This window comes from Ailuropoda melanoleuca, chromosome 10 (genome assembly GCF_002007445.2).
Source record: "Ailuropoda melanoleuca isolate Jingjing chromosome 10, ASM200744v2, whole genome shotgun sequence".
Lineage (NCBI taxonomy): Eukaryota > Metazoa > Chordata > Mammalia > Carnivora > Ursidae > Ailuropoda > Ailuropoda melanoleuca.
Window position 1 is genome coordinate 29,400,699 of NC_048227.1, and position 25,153 is coordinate 29,425,851.

The window sequence follows — 25,153 nt, forward strand, 5'->3', positions numbered from 1 at the left end:
TGATACTACAAATTGCTCCTGATTTGTGTTTCTAAAGTTACATTTTGGTATACCAAGTTTTCTTTTCCTTCCTTCCTTCCTTTTTTTTTTAAGATTTTTTATTTATTAGAGAGGTAAAGAGAGCATGAGCTGGGAGATGGGGAGGGGTGGGGCGAGGGAGAAGCATGCTTCCTGCTGAGCAGGGATCCCAACTCGAGGCTCGATCCCAGGATCCTGGGATCATGACCTGGGCAGAAGGCAGATGCTTAACCGACTAAGCCACCCAGGCGCCCCCCCCCCCAAGTTTTCTTAAAGTGAAACAAGTCCATGTTTTTAGAGTGTTTATTGGACTTCATAATTTTGTTCATGCATTCAGTGAGCTCATAATGGTGTTCAATTTGAATTTAAGGGTCATCTGAAAGAAGCTTTCTTCAGATTTCTTTTGGTCATTTGTAACTACTCTGAAACATACATCTAGCTCAGTTTTTCTTTGTCCTATAGTTGGTGATAACATTTTAAGGGTCCTCGTGAAAAAATTGCCTATGTTTGATTGGTTTGCAGAGTTGACTCTTCAGTCGGCTTCTCTGGGCCAGTTTAGGGATTTAGGGTTCGTTCACATGAGGAGAGAATTTTTGGTTTTATGTTTCATAAACATAGCCAAGTAAGTAACTCAGATACAGACAATGACCTCTCTTTACTATGCACACGACACCCTTTACTTCTTCCTCCCTCTGCAGAACACAGGGCCTCAAAATGGAGAGAGTTAGAGGAAGGAGAAAGAAGGGAGAACGCAGCAGCTCAGTCCTGCTTCAGACAGACAGCCAAGCAATCTGAGGACAGTGGAGTTGATGGGGAGGGGAAAGCTGTCGGTTCAAGTTAGGTTTTTGGATTGCTTGTGGGTTTTATTTATAGGTTTTCCCACTAAATATAATTGAGTTTATTTTTCCTAAACTTTCAAGAAGGAAACTTGAAGAACTCGAGTAAACAAAAACCAAAGCTCCCTGTCCTTGAATTAATGAGCATGAGATACCTGTCCGCTCATGGCAGCTTGTGTAGTAGTTGTCTTTTGTAGTGATGTTTAGAGGTCTTAGGATCGTAGGTTGAAATTGCTTGAAGATTGTGGCATGATGATCTGTGCAGTCTCTGGTGTCTATTTGTGGACTGATGCTGTTAAGGAAAAAAAAAAAAGAGAGAATTCCTGGTCTGTAAATACTGGAGCATCTGACACTGTGCGGCATTTTGTTCCCTAAATCCCCGTCTGGGGAGTCCTCCCAAAGCTACACCTGGTGCCACGCTGGGCAGCTGTGTTCAGCGTTTTACCTGTAGGTGAAGTGTTAAAAATGTAAGCCTGTGAAGCCAGCCCAGTTTTTTAAATGTAGGGTTTAAAGTAGGCCAGCTACTCTCCCAGTACTTAGTGAAGAGCTGATCTCATTTTCTCTTTATTTTTAGAGTCTTTTATTCAAAACTTCAGCGTTCTCTACAGTCCCTTGAAAAGGCATCTCATTGGAAGTGACTCTGCCCAGTTCCCTTCTCAGCATCTAATCACTGAAGTGACAACTGATACCTTTTGGGAAGTGGTCCTTCAAAAACAGGTATGGAATCATGAGAGAGGCAGAAATCACACCACGTCTCCTTAGTGAAATAATCCGCAGAGCCGCAGTTGTCGGGGGGAGCACTCAGGTGTGATGTGCAGAGTAAATCACGTGGCAGTCTTGCGCACAACATGCAGGAGTTACATGATGGTTTTCTAACTGCAAAAAGTCCTTCAAGAAAGCACATAATTGGAAAGATCTAAAAATGAAATTTTTCGTAATTGGTGCATAAGCAGCATTTCTTGAATGCCTGCTGGGTTCTAAGTACAGTGAGGACGTGAGCCCATTTCCTAGGCGCCAGTAACCGCCATCTTCCCTTCCTCAGGACGTTTTGCTGCTCTATTATGCACAGTGGTGTGGCTTCTGTCCATCCCTCAATCATGTCTTTATCCAGCTAGCTCGCCTCCTGCCGACGGATACGTTCACTGTGGCAAGGTAAGGGAGCCTGTGGCACTTTGGGCCTTGCGTGTCTTCCATCCTTAGGCTCAGCCATATGGTTTTCAAGAATCTGTCCATTGTTCATTAACCTTGGGTTAGATTTGGTGTGATTTGTCAGTTTAAAACCATGAGCAAAACCTCACTGAAACCAAAGTTTTCCTGATGAGTTTTGAGTGTTCTTTCTGTGGTGTCGAGTACGTTTAACCCTGATTGAATTCATGGGAGGGTGAGTGTGGGAGCAGTGCTGACCTGGTTGCTAGGACAATCCCCAGATTGGCCAACTCTCCGGACTACCATGGGAAGCGTGCGCATGGACTTCAGTGGCGCCGGGGCTTCGGCCCAATGAAAGGGGGCCAGTGCCCGAAGTGCCGCCAACCTGCCCTGGGACCTGGAGCAGATCTCTCCCCCAGGTCTAGTTCCCCTCTTCACTCCTAAAATTCAGAGGAAGGATTGGTTGATAGCTATGTAGTCTAGTCTTGTGATTCTGTGGGTAACCAGATATGGCCTTTATAGTAATCAAAACAATTTTTAAATCATTGTTTTGTAAAAAACCTCAAAGAGTTTTTGGAAAAGGTACTAAGCTGCTTTGGGGCGGGGGTGTTGTTTAGACTTGAACCTTCCAGAAAGAATTAAATATAAAAGATTAAATCATAGGGAAAAAATAGCAGAACATAGAATATTGTGTTTGCTAGTTTCTTTGAGAGATGGAAACTTTCCAAAGTGAAGCAGTTACAAGAAATAGTTAAGGATGAACAGATTCCACTAGAAAAGGGTGCAGTGAGAGAAATGAGGAAAGTAGGCTTTAAAAAAGGACAGTAGCTGTATTTTACGGCATCTGTAATTCACCCATTGGATCGGCTTTAAGTAGTGATTAGAGCCAAATTTGAGGATTTACTGTGCCACAAGATTTTTCTATATACATGTTATCTGACCTCGTTGAAACACTCAGTGAAGCAGATCTTAGGATCTCTTTTTACTGCGGGGGAAACAGAGTCAGAGAGAGGGTGGGTAACTTGCCCAGAGTCACACAGCCTGTGAGCGGGGGACCAGGACTCAGAAGCAGGTGCTCATACTCCAGACCCTGAGAAAGAACAAAGGTTTAAGGGACTGCCAAGAGGAGAATGTGGTCTGTCTACACAAGGGAGTGTTTGTCAGCCTTGAAAAGGAGGGATGTTCTGACACCTGCTACAACATGGATGAACGTTGAAGACTCAATGCTAAATGAAATACTAAGATACAAAGGACACAGGGCTCCTGGGTAGCTCAGTGGGTCAAGTGTCTACCTTCAGCTCAGGTCATGATCTCAGGGTCTGGGATCCAACCCTGCTCAGTACTCCCTGCTCAGTGGGGCGTCTGCTTCTCCCTCCTCCCCTCCCCGCCCCCTGCTCACACTCTCTCTCTCTCAAATAAACAAATAAAATCTTCCAAAAAAACCCTAAAAGGGACACATACCGTGTGACTGCAGGGATGTGAGGCAACCAGAGGAGTCAGATTCACAGAGACAAAGAAGATGCTGGATATGGGGCGGTGCGGGGAAGCTGTTGAACGGATAGAGTCTCCATTTTGCAGGGTGAAGAAATAGTTGTGGAGTCGGGTGGTGGGGATGGCTGCACCCCATTATGAGTGCACTTACCACTGCTGAGCTGTACGCTCAGAAATGGTCAGGCTGGGACGTTTTATGTGTATTTTACCACAGTGAAAAACCAGCTGGGGGGCAGGGGGAGCCACAGCTGGGAGGGACTCCTGAGTGAAGAAAAGACTTGAGTAGGTTTCTCCTGGAGGAGGAAAGTATAAATAAGCAAGTACGGAGATTACAGTCTAATAAGTTTAAATTAAAACAATAACAAAGTATCATTTACACTTACTATCAGATGCTTTTAAATGACAGCATCTTGTGTTGATAAAGTGAAGTTGGCACAGTCAGACCTAGCACATGAATTGGGTGTAACCTTTTGGGAAAGCATGTTAGCAGCATTTGTAAGAAAGCACAAAAATAGTTATACATTTTTGCCCCAGTTAATTTCACTTTGGGGAATTAAGGAACTAGGACTTGGAGAGGAGTGTGAGCTAGTCACTGTAGCACGATTTACGTCCAACAGGAGAGCAACAGCTAAGTAAATTGTGGCTGAGAGTTTGATAGGATTTTGACCCATTTATTTGAACAATGCTTTTCATATTATTAATTGAAAATAATTGCATACGAAATGTATGAGTGCCGCTTTTCACAATGTGTAGGCGTATACACCAAGCCCAAATGAGAAGTCCAGAAAGAAGCTCCTGATTAGCCCAGTGAAATTCTGAGTGGATGTTTATGATAATGGTTTTCTTTCAATTTACTTTTTTTTTTTTTTTTGTAAGTAAAACTCAGGAGAAGAAAAGTATTTGATGATAGACTAAAGTGTTCGAAAAAAACGGAACTCTGATGTTTTAAGTAGGCTGTCCCAGGCCGAGGCAGGAGTGCTGTTCAGTACTTGTTTAAAACCATTATAATTTGGTCATTCTTCTAGACAAATGCATGAGACTGATTCACTCTCACACCCCATTATATTTTCTGGAAACTTGTGTCACATTAATTGAGGACTCAAAAAATTGCCATCTTTTGTATGCATTGTTTGTGATGATTGACATCGGAGCCACCTGGCCAAGTGGCCCTCCACGGTCTGTTCCCTCCTTTTAGGTTGTTTTTTTGTTGTTTTTTGTTTCTTCATTGCCTGAGCAATGAACCCTGCGGGCTGGGGTGGGGGGCTGCTGCACTCTCAGCTGAGTGCCGGCTGTGGGAGGGGCCACTGCCTCCTTCAACAGTGACAAAGCCCAGGGTGGGTAATTCAGCACAGGTGTCATTTTCTGTATTAGAAAATTAATCTAAAGTCTGCTAAGGAAATACAAGTTTTGTGGCCTCCGTGCAGATTTACAAAATACAAATATAAAATAGAGTATAATCTTTATTGTCCAGCTTGCTTATGTCTTCAGAGGCTTGATAAATTTTGCACAGTGATTTTCTTTTTCCAGAGCTGATTCAGTGATTAAAGTACTCGACCAGACCCTGTCAGGTGGGCGGACTGCTCCTGAGGTGTCAGTGAGGTAGTTTGTTATTGTTGTTGTTGTTTTTTGGAAAGCTCATTTTTACTCTCAGGACATGTGACTTCCACTCCGTAAGTGAGGTGGAAAGTCACATGTTCTGCAAGCCCCGGTTCTTCTTGCCTGGCTTGCAGCCAGCTTGCATTGGTAGTGCAGTCACCAAGGGTTGGTCAATGTGGCCACAGAAAATGCTCCAGGCTCTTCTGTTATCAGAGAGGGTTCTTTGAGGTTCGAGTGTCTCAGGCTGATCTTTTACTTTTTCTCATCTTTGCCAGGATTGATGTGTCCCAGAATGACCTTCCTTGGGAATTTATGGTCGACCGTCTTCCCACCATCTTATTTTTTCCCTGCAACAGGTAAAGCTGAATTTTTTCAATATTTGGGCAGATGGGATTCTTTTGCTGAAAATGAAATGGGTTTAAGGTACTTCACAGAAGTGAAATGCAAATCATTAACTATTACTAAACGATTTTGAGTAAAATATATTGTTCAAAAAATGTTCCAGTAGGGACCAAGGGTAAAAGGGCTTTGGTGTGTGGTTTTGGTAAGAATTTTGCCCCTCTTGGAGTGTGTGTGCTCACGAACATGAATGTGGCTAACAGAACTCGTTTGTCTTCTTGGCCGCATGAGCGTTCAGTAGATGGAAAGCAAAGGGCCACATTCACATGGTGCAGGACAGTCACTCCTCTCTTGAGCCCCCGGATGTCAGGCCCTGCCTGCCCCAGGCTTTCACCTGTGTCATTTTCCATTGGGTTCTGCTGTTGACCACCTTGTCCCTCTTGTACAAACTGGAGATGGAGAGTCTCCTCCCTACTGCACCCCATTCCTGGGATTCAAGGAGCCTTCTCCCCAAGTGTACAGACTTCTGTGACCATCTGTCCTGGGGCTGTCACCTTGATGTCTTCACATTTGTCTAAGCAGACTCCAAGTTCAGTGATGACAACAACTATCCTGAAAGCCCAGCAGACAGGGGTGGGACATAAGCAAAAGGGACAGCCTAACTTGGCAGTTAGTAAATGTTGGATGCGGATGTTTTGCTAAAAGGGAAATTAACTCTTGGCCTCTGAAAGCCTGATGAACCAGATGTTCTGTCCCTGTTTAAAAAAAAAAAGATTCCCTTTTGTTTATAAAAGAATGGGTCCTCAGGGACCGGTCACCGGCTCTGACAGTGTCTTTCCAGGGGGAAGCATTTGCCCGATTATTTTAGTGAGGTTCCTAAGTCATACATGTGATGTCTCCCGTTCTCACCTCCTGCACTCACTTCTACTGCTCATTGCAGCCACTGCCATACTTTGTTTCTCCAGGAGAGTGCTTCCTTCCGAGAGATTGAATCATTTCCTCGTTTTTTCCTCCTTATCTCAAGGAATTTTTGCTGGAATACTTCCTAGGGTGGTAGGGTCCTGTCACATCGTGCACTAAAAACGGAGTGTGACTCATGCTGTTCTGTTAACTGTCGTGATGAACCTTTTTCCTTCTAAGAAGCTTTTAAAGTGCCACACAGTCCAGGAATCCTGGACAATAACACTAGCAATTTCATTTGTGTGGGATAGAGGTCGGGCATGAAGTTTAATGAAGCATGGTTTTGGAATTTCAAATGTAGTTTGGGAAAGTGGTCAAGTCATAACACCCAGCATGTGCCTTTGCATGGAGACGTCCTCAGCAACTAGAACGCAGGAGTATGTATTGAGAGAGACCGAGAGAGAGAGAGAGACAGAGAATTGCATGTTTGGGAGACTGAGTTTGGCTGTGTGGGGGACCGAGCTTTCATCAGGAAGCTGCCTGATGTGGTCACTGTGGGGATGGACCACTGTGGTGGTCCCTGAAGCCCCTCACCATTGAAAAGTCAAGAAGGTAAATGCCGAATATGGGAAGAGTGTCCAGCTCTTTGTTAATACGAAGAGCTTGGGAAACTGAAGCCTTACTGCTCATGAATGGAATTTTTCTTATTTCCTAAAAATAAATAGTAGTCAGAAATGAAGTAAACTCCTCGTCAGCTGGTCCAAGGTGAGTGTTCGGCACACTCGGAAGGTGTAAATGGGCCAAGGGCAGGAGCTGACCGCTCGCAGGAGAGGAAGTGAAAAAGGCCTTTTTCACGTTGCATAGTTATTTTTGTGAAGAGACTAGATAGGTTTTGGTAAAGTGTAAGTTTGCGCATGCACTAGGTTAAAATGTGTGCAGTAAGTAAGGGAAATGTTAAGATGTTGACAGTTATTTCGGAGGAGGACTACAGGTGATGTGGGGATGCCTCTTGTTTGCTTTGCAGCTGGTCTCCAGCGAGCACGTATTTTATAGTCATGGAAGGGAGAAACCACATGAAACGGCTTGTCGTCCCCCATGGTGTGTGCCGAAGCCGCCTCCTGCCCCTGGCCGGCCTGGTTCTCCTGTGCAGGGCATCCTAGAGCCGCTCTGCTCGCACCGCTGTGTGTGACGGCGCGGAAGTCAGGTGCTCCGGCCGGGCCCGGGTGAGGCCATCTCAGGGGTGCGGTGGCTTCCTGTAGCGTGGGCCCTGGGAAGCGCCTCCCTTCTGCAGCGGCGCAGCCCACCCGCCCTCACTCTCCTACCCCCTTCTTTGGAGTAGAGGCCCATACCCTGTTCCTCATGTGTTTATCTAGCCGTTTAGGTGCTAGAGGGGCGTGAACACACTCCTGGTGAATTTAGAGCGGAGTCCAAAATGATTCCTTTTTGGAGGTTTGTTCACACCTTGCATCTGCGCCACTTCTAGAAAGTTGGAAAGCCGTTCAGCACACCCATTGGTAGATTCACAGAGATTGCTCTGGGGACTCGACTTTAGCGTGCTGACAGGTGTCGCTCTCGGTCCTGTAAACGCCTCCACACACAGTAAGGCACCTCGGCAGCTCTCTCCTGGGGAATGCAGTGCCTCTGCCCTGCGAGACGAGGTTTGCGCCGCACGGCTCAGTGACAGAGCTGGCCTCCACTCGTTCTTCCTCGCCTGCGTGTCATAGGGGCCAGGAGGTTTTCAGTTGTCCGTTGAAAGGCTAGGAGGCCCCCACTCAAAGCAAGCTTCTCTGTGTGAAGAAAATGCTTTAAAGGAGGGTGTGGTTATATACTTCAAATATTTTGGTATTCCATGTATCCAAAAGTGTCTGTAAATGTATAAAACAGGGCATGTGCGATTTTAATTTCCCGGTGATTTTTATTTCATTGGGGAAGAGCTATCCATCAATAGAACACCTTTTGTCTTTTCTGAGATATTTTACCACTGGCTTTGTGTGTGGAGAGGGTGCGTAAGCTTTTAATGAACGGTTCCTTGGTTGGTTTTTTACAGAATAATGTGATGGTTTTTCAGCTAACACTCAGCATTCAGGTTAATTTGTGTCATCCGTACAGCAGTCCCGTGAGAGCAATGATGTGCTTGCTTCCCCTTTTACAGATGAGGCAGTGCAGGGGCGCAGAGGGGTCACCTGTCTGGGTGCTTAGGACCATGAGCAGCAGTCTTGTGAGTCTTTCCGGCAGGTGGCTCTGGGGCCCGTACGTGGTAGAAATGTTGGTCATCAGACAGTTAAATGACAACTTCTAAAAAGGAATTTTCTACATCAGGACTTGCGACAGAGCTTTGGGGGAACCCCCTTCATACGTCACTTTCCTTCCTTATTCTGTGCTTTCAGCTCAGGGTAGGCTTCATTTCTCGGAGTCCCACGGTTGGTCTTTTTGTCAGGGGTCAGGGCTTGCATGATACCTCCTCCATTGTGGTAATAAAAATGTCTCCAGATGTTGCCAAATGCCCCTGGGGGGTTATAGTCGCCCCCAGTTAACAGCTCCTGCCTTGGATAACGTGTAATAAATGCTGGCTGAAGAAATCCAGCTGAGTGTTCAGTCTTTCCTATTGCACCAGGCACTGTTGACGGCCGCGGAGTGACACGGGTGACGTCCTGCCCCGGACATCCTTCCTTACACGCCACTGGGCCTCTCAGAGCTCGCGGAGGCCCCTCTGCCCGCGCGCTGCCGGTGCCCTCCATCATCCCTGGCTTGAGGCTTGGGCATGGGAGCTGCTTGTCTTTCTTGGAAGGTTGTTACCGGAAACTGGGCTTTGTCCTTAGGAACACACACATATTGGAGATAAGCCACCTGAATTACAGAATGAGCACATGGGACATCCTCAGTTTGTAGAAAAGTTTTTGCCCAGATAACATTTTCCCAGCTGACTTTCACTAAGTAAAATCCTTGGAATGTCTTTTGGTGGGAAGTAAGCAGCCCGGCCTTTGGTAGCAGTGTGGTTCGGCCTAAGACTGTTGACGGAACTCTCACCTTTGACTCCTTTCCCTTTCTCTCCAGAAAGGACCGTAGTGTGAAATACCCCGAAGACCTTCCCATCACCCTTCCCAATCTGCTGAGGTTCATTTTGCATCACTCAGACCCTGCTTCCGCCCCCCAGAACTTAGCTAACCCTTCTACCAAAGAGTGTCTTCAGAGTGAGGCAGTCTTCCAGCAGGGGCACATCTCCCATTTGGAGAGAGAGATCCAGAAGCTGAGGGCAGAAATCAGCACCCTGCAGCGCGCGCAGGTGCAGGTGGAGGCGCAGCTCTCCAGCGCGCGCAGGGACGAGCACCGGCTGCTCCAGCAGAAGCAGACCCTGGAGAAGCAGCACGGCCTGCTCCAGCTGCACAGTGAGCAGCTGCAGGCCCTGTACGAGCAGAAGACCCGCGAGCTGGAGGACGTGGCCCGCAAGCTCCAGGAGCTGGCCGACGCCTCGGAAAACCTCCTCACCGAGAACACGTGGCTCAAGATCCTGGTAGCCACCATGGAACGGAAGCTGGAGGGCAAGGACAGAGCCGAAAACCTCCCTCCCCCACAAGAGGCAGGCTCTGACCACCCCGAGCCTCCAGGTGCCCCCCGGCTACCTGGCAGCACCCCTCTGCCTTCCAACAGCAGCTCCACGCTGGCGTCCGAAAGGAGCAATGAGAGTAGGACAGACTAACTTGGAAAATGACATGAAGAAATCAGAGGTGAAAACTGTACATTGGAATATATTTATGCAAATTTTATTGAAATTTATTGTAAATAAAGATTTTCTCAGTGGTCTAGAAAATCAAGTTGAATGTCATTCAGCGTTTATTGAACAGGGATGACATCCCTTCCACTTATTGCACAAACTTGGTAGCTTTGAGACAGAAACAGGAGCACAGTCCATTTGAACATTTGTCTGAAAAGTTAGTCCGTATTTGAGTGGCTCAGTGTCCAAGAGTTCCCTCCCCATTCCCCGACTGTTGCTTCTGTGATGCCATGCAGGATGAAAGGCTGATTTCCTGACTGACCCATCAGAAGACCAGAACACAACAGTTGGGCTATTCAGAAAGAATTCAACGAGAGGTCATAACTTAACTAAGCCATGTGAGTCTGTGGCTCTGGCGTCTACGCTAAAGAAAAGTAGCTATTGATAAATAGGAACAGTGAGCGCTATTATGTGGTGGTTCACTGCCTCTCCAGGCACTCCCACTTGCCTCGCAGAGACCCCGTGCCTGCCACCCTGACCTGGCACTGCCACTGCAAAGACATTGCCCCTGGCAACCGGGGCGTAGGTGGGATGAGGAACCTCCAGGAGCGAAACCCAGGAGAAAGTGAAGGTTCGTCATTTCAAAACTTCACCAGCACCGGTTAAAACCTCAGGGCGAGTCTGACAGTCAAGGGATCAAGTTCAGGGTCAGCTCCGGGGGCGGGGGGCGGTCCCTGGTTCCCCAGGAGAAGACAGCCTGGGTGTGTGCTGCTGGCTGTGGAAAGTAGAGGTAGAAAGCCTGGAAGTTCTGAGAGGTGAGCAGAATGGATCAGACACCCCTACACCCTTCACACTGGTCTCAAGGGTCCTTCATCAGAAAGCCAGCCTTCTCCCTGATGTTCCATGGGGCGCCTTTGAAAGTGCTGGCCCCCTCAGGCCCACGTGGCCTCTGAGGGGCTCTGGCCTCTGAGGGGCTCTGGCCTCTCAGGCTGGGCCATCCCCCTGTTAGGGGCCAGGGATGTCTCTCCCGTGCTAAAGCCCAGCTGCCTTGCAGGGGCTCCTCAGTAGCCCCCTGGGGCATCTCCTTCCTGCCAGCAGCTCAGACTGCTATGAGCTACCCTTCTCCCAACCCCCAAGCTAATACTTCATGTTTGACCCCCAATTGAAGGGTATGCTGCTAAAATGAAGTGTTCCCTAAGCTCCCTCCTTGGAGTTCCAGAAAGTAGATTAATTCAACATGGTATAGAGACTTGAGTGAGGCCAGGAGTCGCCGTCAGCCTGACCAGTGCTCTGCGGGTAAGCGCAGGCTGGCCTCCAGCTGATTACCAAGGATGCCGACACAAGCCGCATTTCAATCACGATAGTGGAGAATGTGCTTAGGTGGTGGTGGGATTAACGTATACAAAAGGGACACCTGAGATGCAGCGTGTGGGGGTGTTGGCCCGAGAGTCATCAACACCTCATCTTCATGAAAACCCCATCCTGAACCTAAAAGTCACTCTCCCCGCCGTGCCCTCCCCCGGGGCTCACTAGGGATGGGCTGTCAGGCCATCGTCACTGGGCGGGGGGGGGCTCTCCTGGGTGCTCATGCACTCGGGGCTCTTAGAGCAGCGTCGGGAGACTCCTTGGTGGCCCACTGGGGAAAGTGAAGTCCAATACCCAGCAGGTGGGTGGTGCTTGGAGAAGAAACTAATGTGTGAAAAGGAGGAGGAGGGGACCCTCAAAGTCCCCCCACCCCTCCAGTGCAGAAAGTATTAAATACAACAAACAAAAAACATAACTTCCTCTTTCCTGGGCCAGCTGGGTTTCAGATAAAGGTAGCTGCCGCAGGCGCTGGTGTTTCCAGCGAAGCCTATGCCAAGTAATGCTGGGGGGCGGGGGGACAGCAGTGGGGGTGTGCTGAGCATGCTCAACGAAGTGCTCTGCCACCAGGCTGCCGGGCAGCCCTCAGGACGCGGGCCCTGGCTCGTCCTTCACCGGCTCTCAAGCAGCGGTGGTGGCTTCCTTGCAATAACTCCACTCTCAACAGGAAACTGGGTATTTAGTGACCGAGGGGGGCGTGGCTCTTCCATCCACTGCTAACCAAGCAGAAAGCACCAAAGCACCCCAGCTGGTCAGCCACGAGACATAAAACGGATGTATCTCGTCCTTTGCCCACACACAGACACACACACACACACACACACACACACACACACACACGTTATGTATTAGAGGCCCCTGCCAAGTGCAGTGTGGGCCTTCCATGTCTAAGACACCCCCCCATAGCCTTGAGTCAGCTTATCATGACTACAGTCAGTCCCATGTGCTCTACACGATATTTTTAAAAATCAGCAAAAAAGGCTTAAGCACATGCTTCTGGGGCCTATTTACAGTTCACAGGTTTGTGAGTTCACACGTTACAGTAGTAGCTCCATCAAAAACGGGCTCAGCTAAACATTCAAGTAACAAAAAGCGCTGTGGGGTCGCGAGCCCCGGCAAGGTCGGGCCTGCCCACTGCCTGCAATGGGCAGTCCCACCAGGAGGCCAAGGGGATGCCCAGGGCCGCTGCATCCTGGCTAAGGACAGCCAGGACCTCGGGAGTCAGTGCATGCGGTGATGAAGCCCAGCGAGGCCATGCCGGCAGGTGTCAAGCCTTCCTTAGCAGCACGTCTGTGGTTTCGCCCCTCTCATGCCTCTCAGCTGGCTGCAAACAGGCCTCGGGGCCTCCGCATGCCAGCTCAGCCGTGGACTTCTGGGCCGTTCGGGGTCAGCTTGGCCTTCCTCTCCACGCACGGTCCCTTGGCGGAGTACTGCACCAGCAGGAAGGGCTCCTTGGTCTCGCCATCCCCCACAATGCTCTCCTCGTCTTCCGACTGGCTGATGCGCTGCAGCCGCAGGTAGCACCAGCAGCCCAGGATCAAGGCCCCCAGGGCAGCGATGGCGATGAGGATGACAATGACCGTGACCACGCCCGTGGTGGGGCTGTGGTCCATAATAGACATGGTCAGCGCCTGGGGAGGTTTCCGCGGGAGGAAGCTCGTAGGGCGGTCTGCTCAGCGAGGCTGGAACTCAGGCTGGACACGAGAACCCTGAAAGACAAAGCAGGATGAGGCTCCACGGGGCCCTGACAGCTCACAAGCTCAGGGCGGCCGCGGTAGGGAGACCTCTCCCATAGGGACTATTTTTTTTTTTTTTAAAGATTTTATTTATTTGACAGAGATAGAGACAGCCAGTGAGAGAGGGAACACAAGCAGGGGGTGGGAGAGGAAGAAGCAGGCTCATAGCGGAAGAGCCTGATGTGGNGGGGCGGCCGCGGTAGGGAGACCTCTCCCATAGGGACTATTTTTTTTTTTTTTTAAAGATTTTATTTATTCGACAGAGATAGAGACAGCCAGTGAGAGAGGGAACACAAGCAGGGGGAGTGGGAGAGGAAGAAGCAGGCTCATAGCGGAAGAGCCTGATGTGGGGCTCGATCCCATAACGCCGGGATCACGCCCTGAGCCGAAGGCAGACGCTTAACCGCTGTGCCACCCAGGCGCCCCGGGACTATTTTTAATCAGGTCGTAAGCCTGACCATCCTGCCCTCATCCTAGTGAAAAACAGCTGGTTGGCTTTCGCTGTTTCTAGCTCATGATGTCACGAGCGTTCTCTTCGCTCACAACAGCCCCTTCCACTTCCTACCCCTGACACCATCAGTGCTTCTGCTACCAGACAGAAGTCAGCCTTGCTCAGCCAAGGAGACAGAGATGCAGGGAAGGGGGCCCATGACCCACAACCCCATGGCAGCCCCACTGAGAGCTGGAAGAGGGTCTGTTTGAGGGGAATGTTCTGAAAGCCCAGCACCACGAGGTGTTCAGGAACTGCCCAGGGACCAAGAGGAGCCAGTACTTCCGTGATGGCCAGACACGAGGGAATCGAAAGCAGGGAAATGAACTCAGTCCCTCTCTCCAACAGGCAACATATATAACTCAGCCAAGTCTTCTGGAACACCTGGGAGAGGGCGCAGCAGAGGACAGCCTTTGTCCACAAGGGAACTGTGACCAGCCAGGCAAGAGTCCTCAGCAGCCCAGTCCTGGAACGTGGAGGCATTCAGGACAGCTTAGGGGAGGGCAGGCAAGGGAAGGGCAGACTGACCCCTGCCCGCACTGAGCTCAGCGTCAGGGGCAGGACCCAGACCGCAAATGGGTCGATAGGCCAACGCCTGTCACTACAAGCGCGTCAATGCCGTGCCAGGAGCACAGGGGACTGGGTGCCAGGACGCTACGCTGGGCAGAGCAGGCACTACCTGGGGAGGTGAGGCCGATGCTGAGCTGGCAGGAAGAGCCAGCCCCTGGGGGAGGAGCATTCCTGGCAGGGGAATAGCATTGGCGAAGGCTCTGAGGCAAGAGAGGGCCTGCGGGCAAGTGTAGGAGCTGAGGGCGGTGGGCAGCTGGTGTGCGTGGGGCGCCGGGAAGGCTGCTGCCCACCTCAGACAAGCCGCAGCACCTTGCTGGGCCTCAGAGTCCTCCTCTGTGGATGGGGCTGGTGAGGGGCCAAGGAGAGCCAGCAGTGAGAAGCAAGCAGACAGAAAGAACCCAGACTCTCCGGGGGACTGAGGCTGGAGGTGCTGGAGCTAGCAGGCTCCCCTGGGTCCCCAGACCCTGCACTTTCTAACTTGTCCTCCTCGCCAAAAATGAAGCAAATAATAGTAACACACACCCAAGCATTCGAGGGTCGGGAAAAGCCTGTGCCACCCTCTGCGCTCAGTGAGAGGAAGCTGTTGAATTCACTTCTCTGGAAAGATGGACATCAACACAGGGAGAGGGCATTGGAAGGGAAGGTTTTCCCCCCAGACAGGATGGAACCTGCCGTCCTTGAGCAATGAAGGCCTTAATTAGAAATGATTCTTACCCACACCAGGAAGACTCCCCACCCACCCAAGGCCAGGCTTGCCTGAAGGTCAAAGGCAGCTAAGTCGAAGCTCCTGGAGTCTGTCCAGGGACCAGGCCTCCCCCCCGCCCCAACGAGTCTGGTCCTGCCACCCATACCCACATCTGCAGAGACGTCCTGGGCAGGAGGGGGATGATATCCCTGCAGTCTGCCCTTCTTACCACCTGCAGGGCCGACTGTTGCTGTCACTGTCAGCAGGCTCCCTGGCCCACCAGCAATGCCCCTGTCGCCCAGAGGAAAAGCCTCAAGTCCTACAGGGCCCGACAGGATGTGCGTCGTCCTCCCCCCCACCCCCCCACTGCTCCCGGGCCACACTGACCCTGCTTCGACCTCCAGGCCTTGAGCCAGACAGGTCTTTCCACCCCAATGCTCTGTTCCCTCACTCTTATTCAGTGGTCCTCTGCTGGGGCCACTATGCCTCCCAGGGGACATCTGGCAATGTCTGGAGACATTATTTTTGTAGTCACAACTGGCAGTGGGGCTCTACTGGCATGGAGTAGACAGAGACCAAGGATGTGCTCAACATCACACGGTGCAGGGGACAGCCCCCACTAACAGAGATCCAGCCCCAAATAGCAACAGTGCAGAGGGTGAGAAACCCTGGCCGGCCCTGGTTAACTCCAGTCAGGAAGGGACACCTTCCAGGCCCCGCAGCCCAGGAGGGTCTCTTCGACCTGCGCCTACTCCCTCCCTTCCTCCAGGGCGCTTGCTTCAGTGCGCAACCCTGGCTTCCATAGCACAGCCATCTGGTTGGCACCTGCCTCCCTCATCGGGCTGTGTGCTCCAGGAGGGGCCCTGCACACTTCTGGGCTGCCAAGTACACAGGCTATCCTGGCCTCTTCCCTGCCACCACCAGGGCTGCCATCAGCTCCCGCCACCGCTCTCAGCCTGTCCCCTCAGGCCTCCAGAAAGGATAGGTACCCCACCACACACACCCCTCGACAGCCTGCCAGCTGTGCTGGGTGAACTTCTCTTCCTGCTAGGGAGGACACCCACCTGCCTTGTCCCTCCCCCTGGCCCTCTTGTGTCCAGTGCCGCTGGGGTGCCTGCCCTCCTACCAGGCCCCCGGACAGGAAAGCAACGCGGTATCAATTCAGAAGGGGAAGTATGTGTGTGTTTGGGGGCAGGAAGTAGGAAATCAAACAATGGCGGCAAGACCTGAGGAGGGGTGAACGCCAGGGGCCAAACCTTCCAGGGAGCCTAGGAGGCACCTACCAGTCCAGGGGGAAACCACATGGTCCCGGGACTGATGGGAAAACTGAGGCAGAGGCAGCCCCAGTTCATAGGGTAACCCTTTGAGAGGACTGGTGACCTCAAAACCCTGTGCTGCCCCCGCCCAGGCCAGGGGAACTCTCACCCCAAGTGCACAGAGCCAGGTGACCAAGCCATGGGCATGCCTGGCCTGTGCTTGCTGGCGCCACCCTTCCCCCCAAGTGTGTTGTTTGTCCCTGCATTCACTCAGCGAGAATTTCCTGAGAAACGATGGTTTAAAAAAATCTGCTCACATCATCCACTACTCAGAACCCTCCCTGGCATCAGCCAAGAATCAAAACTCCCTGCCTCCCCTGGTTTCTTCACACCCTCGCCACCCTCCCACCTCAAACCCTCTGAACTTTCTCTTCCTTCTACTGGGAATATTCTTCCCTGACTGCCCCATGACTGGCTCCTTCCTATCATTCGGGACTTTCTCCGTGGGTGCCTCTGGGGGGGGACCTTCCCAGACCACCCAGGCTCCAGACGCCCCACCAGCCACAGCTGCCACTGCCTTGCATTACACCACTTTGTCCCCAGCCCTACTATTAGTGCACAGCAGGTGCTCGACGTCTGCTGAGTGTTCCGAGCCCAGAGCCCAGAGACACGGTGATGAGTTAGAGGGGCCCCTGCGCTTACGGCAGCTCCCACCCCTGAGCCCGCTCTCCAACCCGAAGCCACTCCCAGGACCCTCCGCATGGTCCCCACACCTGTCCCAACAGCCTCCAGGAAGCCGGCAGCCTGAGTGCGAGGGCAGGAGCATCGCGTGCAGATGGATTCCCAGTGGGCCTGAGCCCATGAAGGGGCAGCTGCCTCCACGTGCTGGGAGGCAGGGAGAGGAGGACGCCACCAGGAATCAGAGTCCAGGGGACGTCTGAAGCATGAGGGCGGCTGGCTGGTTCTCCCTGAGCCCCCATGGCCTGGGCTGGACCCTACCCACTTGCTTTGCCTCTCCCGACTTCCCTCATGCCCTTCTGAGCCAAGGTATCTCCTGCAAGTCAGCTGACCCCTCACCCTGATCCAGGCAAGTGCACAGCATGGGACAGGGACGGCCACAGCGTGGGCTGGGTCGACACCCGGATGGTATATGGGAAACCTGCACCCCCTCAGAACAATCATCAAAGTAGTTTAACACTCATTCCATACGCTCTCTTCATCCTCCCAACAACACTGCAGGCTACAACCTTCACCGGTATCAGTCCCACTTTACAGGTAAGGAAACTGAGGCACAGAGAGTTTGAGTGCATTGCCCAAAAGTGAAGAGCCAGAATGCAGGATGTGACCCCAGAAGTGGGGCTCAGGAGATCAAGGGAGAGGGTCTTCCAAGTGCAGAGTGCAGGGCCAGCCTGGTGGCCAGAGTGAAGACAGGAGCCTGCGGGCTCTGGGCACTCTGGGGCTGGGCAAGAGAACACACGCCCCCACCCCCAACCTCTGTACCAGCTCCTAGCCAGCTCCCTCAGCCAGGATGAAGGCTAGCACTGGAAGCCTGAGGCCATCTGATCCCCCAAAACATACAGGACCAATCTTCCACTCTCCTGCTCCGTGGACCCTCAGTCCTGTCCCTGGGCCAAGGGTGGCCTGACCTTCGGATCTCACCCACGGCTCCTGGAAAAACAAGCTCTAAAGCCCAGCCTCACCAGTCTGCTGAGGCCGCCCTCTGAGCTCCCCACTCCCTGCCCCTCTGCCCCCCAGTGGGCTCAAAAGGACAGTCCCCACCTCAGCCACCAGCAAGCTGAGGGTAGATGCCTTCCACTGTCCTGCGGTCCTTCAGAGTTCACAGCTTAGGTCTTCTGCACTGTAACACTAGTTCCAGTTACCTCCTCTTCATCAGACCCCAAAACTGAGCCTTGACCCCAGTCCACAGGTGACTTTACACACTCAGGCCCTGTGGGGCCGCAGCTAGCAGCAGAGCTGATTCAAATCCCCACCTCCCCTGCCACCTCCCACGCCACTTCACCCTCCTACTGTGAGCTGTTCTCACCTGGCCACGGAAACTGCTCCTCGGTGTCTCAGTGTGCAAAATGGGACTAAGGCCCTGACCTCACCAGGCTGTGGGGAGGATGAGCAGTGATAAGAAAGGTGGAAATGGAAGGGCTGGGGGGGAGGCACCTGGTTTGCACGTGACCAGGCACCACACCTTCCTGATTCCACAGGGAGGACAGTGAGCCCTTAGTATCACCCCTGCTTCCCACCACCAAGGACCTGCCTCCCAGGAGGGTACAGAGCCTGGTCCAGGCCCGACACCCCAAAGAGCCTCTTCCTCAAGGACACCTACCACCTTCTTCTTGCTTAAATGGGCATATCACGAGTGTCACCGCGCCCAGCAGGACACCAGCTCACCACCCCCACCCTCCACCTGGAACTACCCTATGTACAGGGGGGCCAACCCCTCCACGGGGCAGGGACTTGCTGCAGTGCCCCCAGGGGTTAAGCCATGCCCTTGGGCAACAAAGACATCTGCCAGGTGTGCCAGCGAGCCAGGCTCTGCCTCTTCAGGGGACCCCAGTTCACACACCAGAAGCATTTCCTGCCTGGTTTCTGATTAGGAACATAAGATGGTATAGGGAGGATTGTGTACTGCTGGGTAGAGTCAGGATGCAGATGGAACATCTACTCTGTGCCAGGTCCAAGCAGGCGCTGGGACCCAAGGACGCATGGCACAAGGCTCCTGCCCTCCAAATACCACGACCAAGAACAGCAAGGATGCAGATGGGAGAAAGCATTATGGGGCTAAAGCTGCCCGAAGCCATTGCAGCCACTGTCATCGGGGCCTCCCATCACCCACCCCATCATACCCCATCCTCCAGAAGAGGAAGCTCGCACCAGAACCCCCTAGGTTCCCCAGGGGCAGAAGAGGAAGCTGGTGCAGACTGAGCCCAGGGACTGCCCCAAGGTCAGTCTGGGTCTCCTGGGGCCCAGGCCTGCGGCTCATGCCCCCACCCTGTGAATCAGCCACTGGTCATTCTCACAGGATCAGCCCACTTGGCCAAACAACTTCGGTAATAACAGTAGATGCCCAACGAAGGTTGCCAATGATTACTATGTGCCAGACACCGAGAAGCTAAGCACTTCACACGGATCCTTTCTCCTTTCAGCCTCAAAACAGCCCTAGTGTTATTATTGAGCCCACTTTGCAGATAAAGAATCTGTGGCTCAGAGAAGTTAAGTCAATTGCCCAAGGTCACACAGCTCAAAAGTAGCTGCACAGGGAGTCAAACCCGGGCAGCCTGGATTTCGAATCCCAGAGCTCAACCCTGATACAAAAATGTCTTATTCCTGACCCTCACCTCCACACTCCCCTGCCTCAGACCAGGGGCCAGGTAAACCCCAGTGGGGCCCCGACGGGGCAGGCTAGGTGACAAGGGCTCGATGCTGGGGACACAAGGATGACAGGCGCCCCGGCAGCTACCGCGTGCGGAGCGCGGGCGACATGCAGGCGCGGTGCCAGGCGAGCTCATCGCACCCTCTCATTTAACCCTGCCAGGCGACACCGTCTCCCCCACTCTACCAAGGAGCTGAGCAAGGCTTGAGGGAGGAAGGGGCTCGGCCCCCTGGGCGACAGCTGGAGGGGATTGACAGCTGGAGAAGCAACTCCAGTCGGCCCGACTGGGGCGGGGGGAGGGACGGGGGGGGGGAAGACCATGATACCCAGTCATGCCCACGCCGCGCAGTCACCGCCGACGAAACTCACTCGGCACCAAACGCTGCGGCCCGTCCTCAGTTTCCCCACCTGCGAAATGGGCGCCAGACGTCGCCAGGGACCCGCGCTCCCACCCCTAACCCCCGTAGCCCTCCGGACCACCCGGGGGGTGCTAGGACGCCCACCTCCTCCGTTAATTTTAAATATCCCGAGGCATCCCGAGGAACCCAGAGGCCGGCCTGGGGCGCGGAACTGCGGGCCGCGGTAGCCGGCAGGGAAGGGGGGTGGGGGGAGAACACCCGCTCCCCGCAAAGGGGCCGCCGCCCCCCGCCTCCTCCTTTGTCCGGATCTCGCCGCAGCGCAGCGGACAAAGAACCCCCGCCCGCGGGCGCGGCCCCCCGGAACAGACCCTCCTCCCGAAGCCGCGTCTCCGCCCCGGCTGCCCCTCCCCCGCCGCATAGACACCCCACCCCAACCCTCCGGCCCGCGGCCGAGCCGCCCCGGGGGGCGGATTCGCCTCGGCGCGCGCGGATTGGGCGCCGGTGGGTGCGGGGCGCCCGCTGCAGCAATCCTTTCAACGCTCGGAGCTTGCCCTTATTCCCGCCCACTCACAGAGAGGGAAATTGAGGTGCACCGCAGGTAAGAGTGTTGTCTGGAAACGGGGAGCCGCGGAACCCTGGGCCGGGGCAGGAGAGAAGCGGGACCTTGGAGTTGAATGTTCTTAGTTTGGGGAAGGAGCAGGTCATTCACTCGTTCGTTCATTCATTCATTCATTCATTCATTCATTCATTATTCGTGCATCCGTTCACTCCACACTGCGGAACACCCACCGGGTGCGGGTTCGCCAGTGGCCGAGGGAACAGCCATGAACAAGACCAACAAGGACGCTGCCCGCACGGAGCTCTCCTTCCGATGCGGGCTGAGGCTGCGGGGAATTTGCAGCCCCTTGGCCGCTTATAATCTTGGTTATTTAACGTAATAACCCCGTGATTAGGCCCCCACCAGGTGCCATGCCCTGTACTCATGGCTCAGCACGTTTTAGCCACCCGACCCATTTTACAGATGAGGAACCCAAGGCTCCAGAATGCTGAGGTACCACAGTCGAGGCCCCCCGTCTGCCTGGAAACACCGAGGTGCCTGTTAGTGCACTAATCCCCCACTTGTCCACCCAAGAAGGCAGTCCAGCAAGGTAACAGCCCCTTTGTGGCCAGCTGGCGCCTACAGCAGGGGTGAGAGTGGGTCCTTTAAGGCCTCTGTGGCCCAAGTCCTCAGGGCCCCCACAGCTTAGAAGGCAGGAGGGATGTAGGTAGAGCCCCTCATCCTGGGAGCTGGAGCATTCGTCTGCTGTAAATGTCTTTCCCAGCCTCAAGCCAAGCCTCTGGGAGAAGATGGAGGGCCCAGCTCACAAGGCCTGGTGGCCAGGCCCTGCTTACTCTCCCCACTCCAGCATGGCTGGCCTCTTTCCTTCCTTGAAGGCACCAGGCTGTTTCCCCCACCCCCCACCCCAGCCCTGCCATCCAACCTTGGCCAGCGCTGTTTCCTCTTGCTGCAACATGCTTGCCCTTCATCTTCCAGATACCCACCCAAGAGCAGTCCCCATCATTATTCTCCCTCCCCGTGCATTGTAAGGGTGTGATTAACTTTTGGTGTGTCTCTCCCACCAGCGCTGGGTCTGTTCCATGCATTGCCACTATGCAGAACAGTACCTGACACACAGTAGGTCCTGAATACAGGGATGGTCAGTGAGTGAGTGATCACACTGTAAACCTCCAGTCCTGGCCCAGCTCCACCCTAGCGAAGGGGGCCAGGTGCCGATGGTGAACTGGAGGTTAAGCAGGAATATGGGGCAGAGAAGCAGAAGGAAGCCCAACTCCAGGTCACCTACCCTTGAGGCCAGATCAAGCATCTCTGAAGAGCTCCTGCTCCTGGCTCTGCCCAACGCCACCTTCAAAGGCTCCCTTCTGGTCAGCCATGCCTGGGAGAGCAGGGGGAAGCAAGTTTTTCCCACTGAGCCAGTTCCAGAGCTCTCTGCAGTCCCAGCGTTAAGTTGGCAAAGACCTCATTAGTGGTGAGGATGTAGGAGGGGCAGGCTCAGAACCCCAGAGCCAGGACTGGCAGATGACTGGAGAAGCAGGGACACTTTGGCTGGGGGGTGGGGAACACTGAGGGAAAATGGTGAAGGGAATGCCACGTGACATAGAAGTTGAGAGCCCGCTGGGGCTCAAATCCGTCCTTTCCTTCTGGATAGCTTTGGAAAAGCAGCCTACCCTCTCTGTCGTTTAGGATCATTTGAAGATGGGGGCTGCAGTGTGGTCGCCATCATGGGGTGGTGCGGGCAGAAGACGAAATCCTACCCATTCACTATTAACATTAGTAACAGGGTCAGACAGGTGTGGGGTGAACTTGGGCTTCCCCATGTGGAATATGGGCAAGTCACTGCACGTCTTTGAGCCCCAGGCTTCTAGTCCCATGAAACCCACATGTGGGATACTGAGAGGTGGGGGGCTGGGAGTAGGAGACCTGGGACCAGGCTTCTTCTTGCCCAGAGCGAGTTGTTTCAAAAACAACAAGAGTAATAAGTTATGATAATAGCAGCAAACAGCAGGCGCCACATATGCATAAGCACATTTTCATCCTGTTTTACAGATGGGGAAACTGAGGCTCAGAAATCCCCTGGAGGTCTTGTTGAAATGCAGGCTCTGGCTCGGTAGGTCTGGGCCTGAGGTTCTGCGTTCCTCATAAGCTCCCAGGTGACGCTGATGGCTTGTGAACCACACTTGGAGCAGTGAGGGGCTAAGGCGCTCACTAGAGGTGACCCAAAGTGGTGAGCTGTGAGCCTGGTTTTATCCCCTGTGGTAGGCTGTCGAGTCCTGCACTTAACCTCGACTCTAAATGCCTGCCTAGCCCCAGCTTTCTCCCCTACAGAGAAGAAGCAGGAAGTGTAGCTCCCCTCCCCAAGCCCATTTCCTCTCTCAGGGCCCCTACCACCTCCCTCCGAGGTGACATCTGGCCTTTAGAACCTCCCAGTCCCTAGCATCCCAGGGGTCCTCCCTGTTGATGGCATGGAGCTTCTCAGATGCTCATTAGCCAGGAAGATAATTAAGGGCAAGAGATGAGTTCACCCTGGCTCCCTGGGGCTTGCCGGGGCCCAGCTGGGCCTGCCCCATGCCAGCCTGGCCCTGTGCCTGCTTCCCTGGGGTGCTGGAGGGGCCAGAACAAGGGAGGGGCTTGCTGGGGAGCAGAGCAGTCTCCGGCAGCCTGGGGAGACTCCTCGAGCTGGGGCTCCCTGCCTAGCCACAGCTCTCAGCCTGGGCAAGCCTCTGCTCCTGAGGCATCCCACCAGAGTTCCAGGCCTAAAAACAAAATGAAAACTGCTCGGCCAGAGTCAAGTTTCCCAAAGGGCAAGAGGTGACCCGCTGGTGAGTTCTGCTGGGTGACGTTAGGGTGGGTCACAGAGAAGGCGTCACCTAGTTCTGAATCACACAGCAGTCTCCTTACAGGGGAGAAAGCTTCATTTACTGTTATATGGCATTAACATCCCTCCAGAGCCAGCTCAGGCACTGGTAGCCAGGAGAGAGCTGGCCTTGGGCTCCGAATCTTGCTCCGTCTACACTCTTGAGCTAGAATTTCGCAGCCTGTTCTTTTCTGCCTGTTTATGTTTACAGTCACCTCCTATTTGCAGCACAGGTATCACTTTTCCATTTATGGTAGTGACATAGCCATTCCTTTTTGAATCAATTTATTTAGGGGGGAGAACGTGAGTCACCTTACAGCAGCATATAATGGGAGTGACTGTGGAGGTGGTATGGGGACAGGGAAGCATTGGGGACGACGACAGGCAGTTGGATGAGGTGGAGAACCTCTTGGAGCTGAACCACTCACAGCTCAGTCACCCCACCATTCCCTGACTGCAGGGCCCAGCAGAGCCCAGGCTGGGAGACTGAGATATCCCCCGGGCCCCTGTATCCACAAGAAAACTCTCTCTGGGTGGTCATGGGTTGTGTAGGGCCTAGGTCAGCTCTGGTCTTCATTCCTGGGGTCTGTGGTGTGAGTGTGATGAGCAGACCAAGGGAGGGGGGTCAGCATGCCTCACCTGAGGTGCTCCCCAGACCCTTACACCCCCCACCCCAGGCTGCCCTATGTTTCCATCTATGTACTCACCCTGCCTCCCACACACTTGACAGTTGGAGCCCGTTAATCACCCACTGACTAAATCATTCATCCACCCAGTCTTTATTGGGCACCTACTATGTGCTGAGCCCTCTGTGTTGGGCTCTGGGGAGATAGCCGTGAGCCGGACGGGCAGAACTCAGGTCATGATCTTCAGGTACACAGAATTATGGGCACATCATAATCCAGATCATGGTGTATTCTCTTTGGTCCTTGCATGACCTGCTCTTATTAAAAATGTCCTTAATTAAAATAACTGTAATCAGGGGCGCCTGGGTGGCACAGCGGTTAAGCGTCTGCCTTCGGCTCAGGGCGTGATCCCGGCGTTGTGGGATCGAGCCCCACGTCAGGCTCCTCCGCTATGAGCCTGCTTCTTCCTCTCCCACTCCCCCTGCTTGTGTTCCCTCTCTCGCTGGCTGTCTCTCTGTCAAATAAATAAAATCTTAAAAAAAAAATAACTGTAATCATGTAATACACACCTTGTAGCCCATCGATCAGAAGCTAGGATCCTAACAATGGCCAACAGCTAATCCTGAGGGACCCCCATCCCGTCCCTGTCTTGAATCCTGTCTTCATCACTCCCTGCTTTCCTGTTTGTGTGGTTTTATCATACCCACATCCCACAAGTATTCAGGCACACCTTGGAGATACGGTCGGTATTGTTCCAGACCAACATAGTAAAGCAAATATCGCAATAAAGCGAGTTGGATGAATTTTTTTGTTTCCCAGTGCATGTCAGAGTTATGTCCACGCCATACTGAAGTCTGTTGAGTGTGCAATAACGTTATGTCTATAAAACGATGCACATGCCTTAATTAAAAAGAAATATTGCTCAGAAATGCTAGCCGTCATCTGAGCTCTCAGTGAGCCGTATCCTTTTGCTGGTGGAGGGCCTTCCGTCGATGTTGACAGCGGCTGCCTGATCTGGGTGGTGGCTGCCGAAAGTGGGGGTGGCTGTGGCAGGTTCTTAAAACAATGAAGTGTGCTGCATGGATGGAGTCTTCTTTTCATGAACAAGTTCTCTGTAGCGTGTGATGCTTCTCGAACTCATTTCACTCCCAGTAGAACTTCCTTCCAAACCGGGGTCAATCCTCCAAACCCCGTCGCTGCTTTATCCACGAAGTTTATGTCATATTCTCAGTC

General features: G+C 53.1%; 2 protein-coding genes across 5 annotated transcripts in view; one reads left to right on the forward strand and one right to left on the reverse strand.

Annotated features, from left to right (window-relative positions):
- TXNDC11 (thioredoxin domain containing 11) overlaps window positions 1-10,138 on the forward strand; it is a 60,370-nt gene extending 50,232 nt beyond the window's left edge. For both annotated transcript variants that reach the window (XM_011232706.3, XM_019806255.2), the window contains 4 exons: window positions 1,429-1,571; window positions 1,897-2,006; window positions 5,363-5,443; window positions 9,381-10,138. In XM_011232706.3, the coding sequence (XP_011231008.2) occupies window positions 1,429-1,571; window positions 1,897-2,006; window positions 5,363-5,443; window positions 9,381-10,023 (977 nt within the window). In that variant the 3' untranslated portion in view covers window positions 10,024-10,138. The remainder of the gene's footprint in view (window positions 1-1,428; window positions 1,572-1,896; window positions 2,007-5,362; window positions 5,444-9,380) is intronic.
- SNN (stannin) lies at window positions 10,072-19,957 on the reverse strand. Of its 3 annotated transcripts, XM_034670363.1 has the most exons (3): window positions 19,849-19,907; window positions 18,182-18,249; window positions 10,072-13,109 (listed from the first exon to the last, which is right to left on the reverse strand). In XM_034670363.1, exon 3 carries the CDS (start codon window positions 13,020-13,022, stop codon window positions 12,759-12,761), a length of 264 nt encoding a protein of 87 aa, XP_034526254.1. In that variant the 5' UTR covers window positions 13,023-13,109; window positions 18,182-18,249; window positions 19,849-19,907; the 3' UTR covers window positions 10,072-12,758. The 3 variants fall into 3 exon arrangements, with proteins under 3 accessions (XP_034526254.1, XP_011231009.1, XP_011231010.1); XM_011232707.3 differs by lacking the exon at window positions 18,182-18,249 and having other exon boundaries at window positions 19,849-19,957; XM_011232708.3 differs by lacking the exon at window positions 18,182-18,249 and having other exon boundaries at window positions 19,892-19,954.
- Between the last annotated feature and the right edge of the window lie 5,196 nt (window positions 19,958-25,153).

Excerpts from the sequence above, each read along its gene's own strand:
- SNN (XM_011232707.3), bottom strand. The coding sequence starts at position 13,022 with ATGTCTATTATGGACCACAGCCCCACCACGGGCGTGGTCACGGTCATT.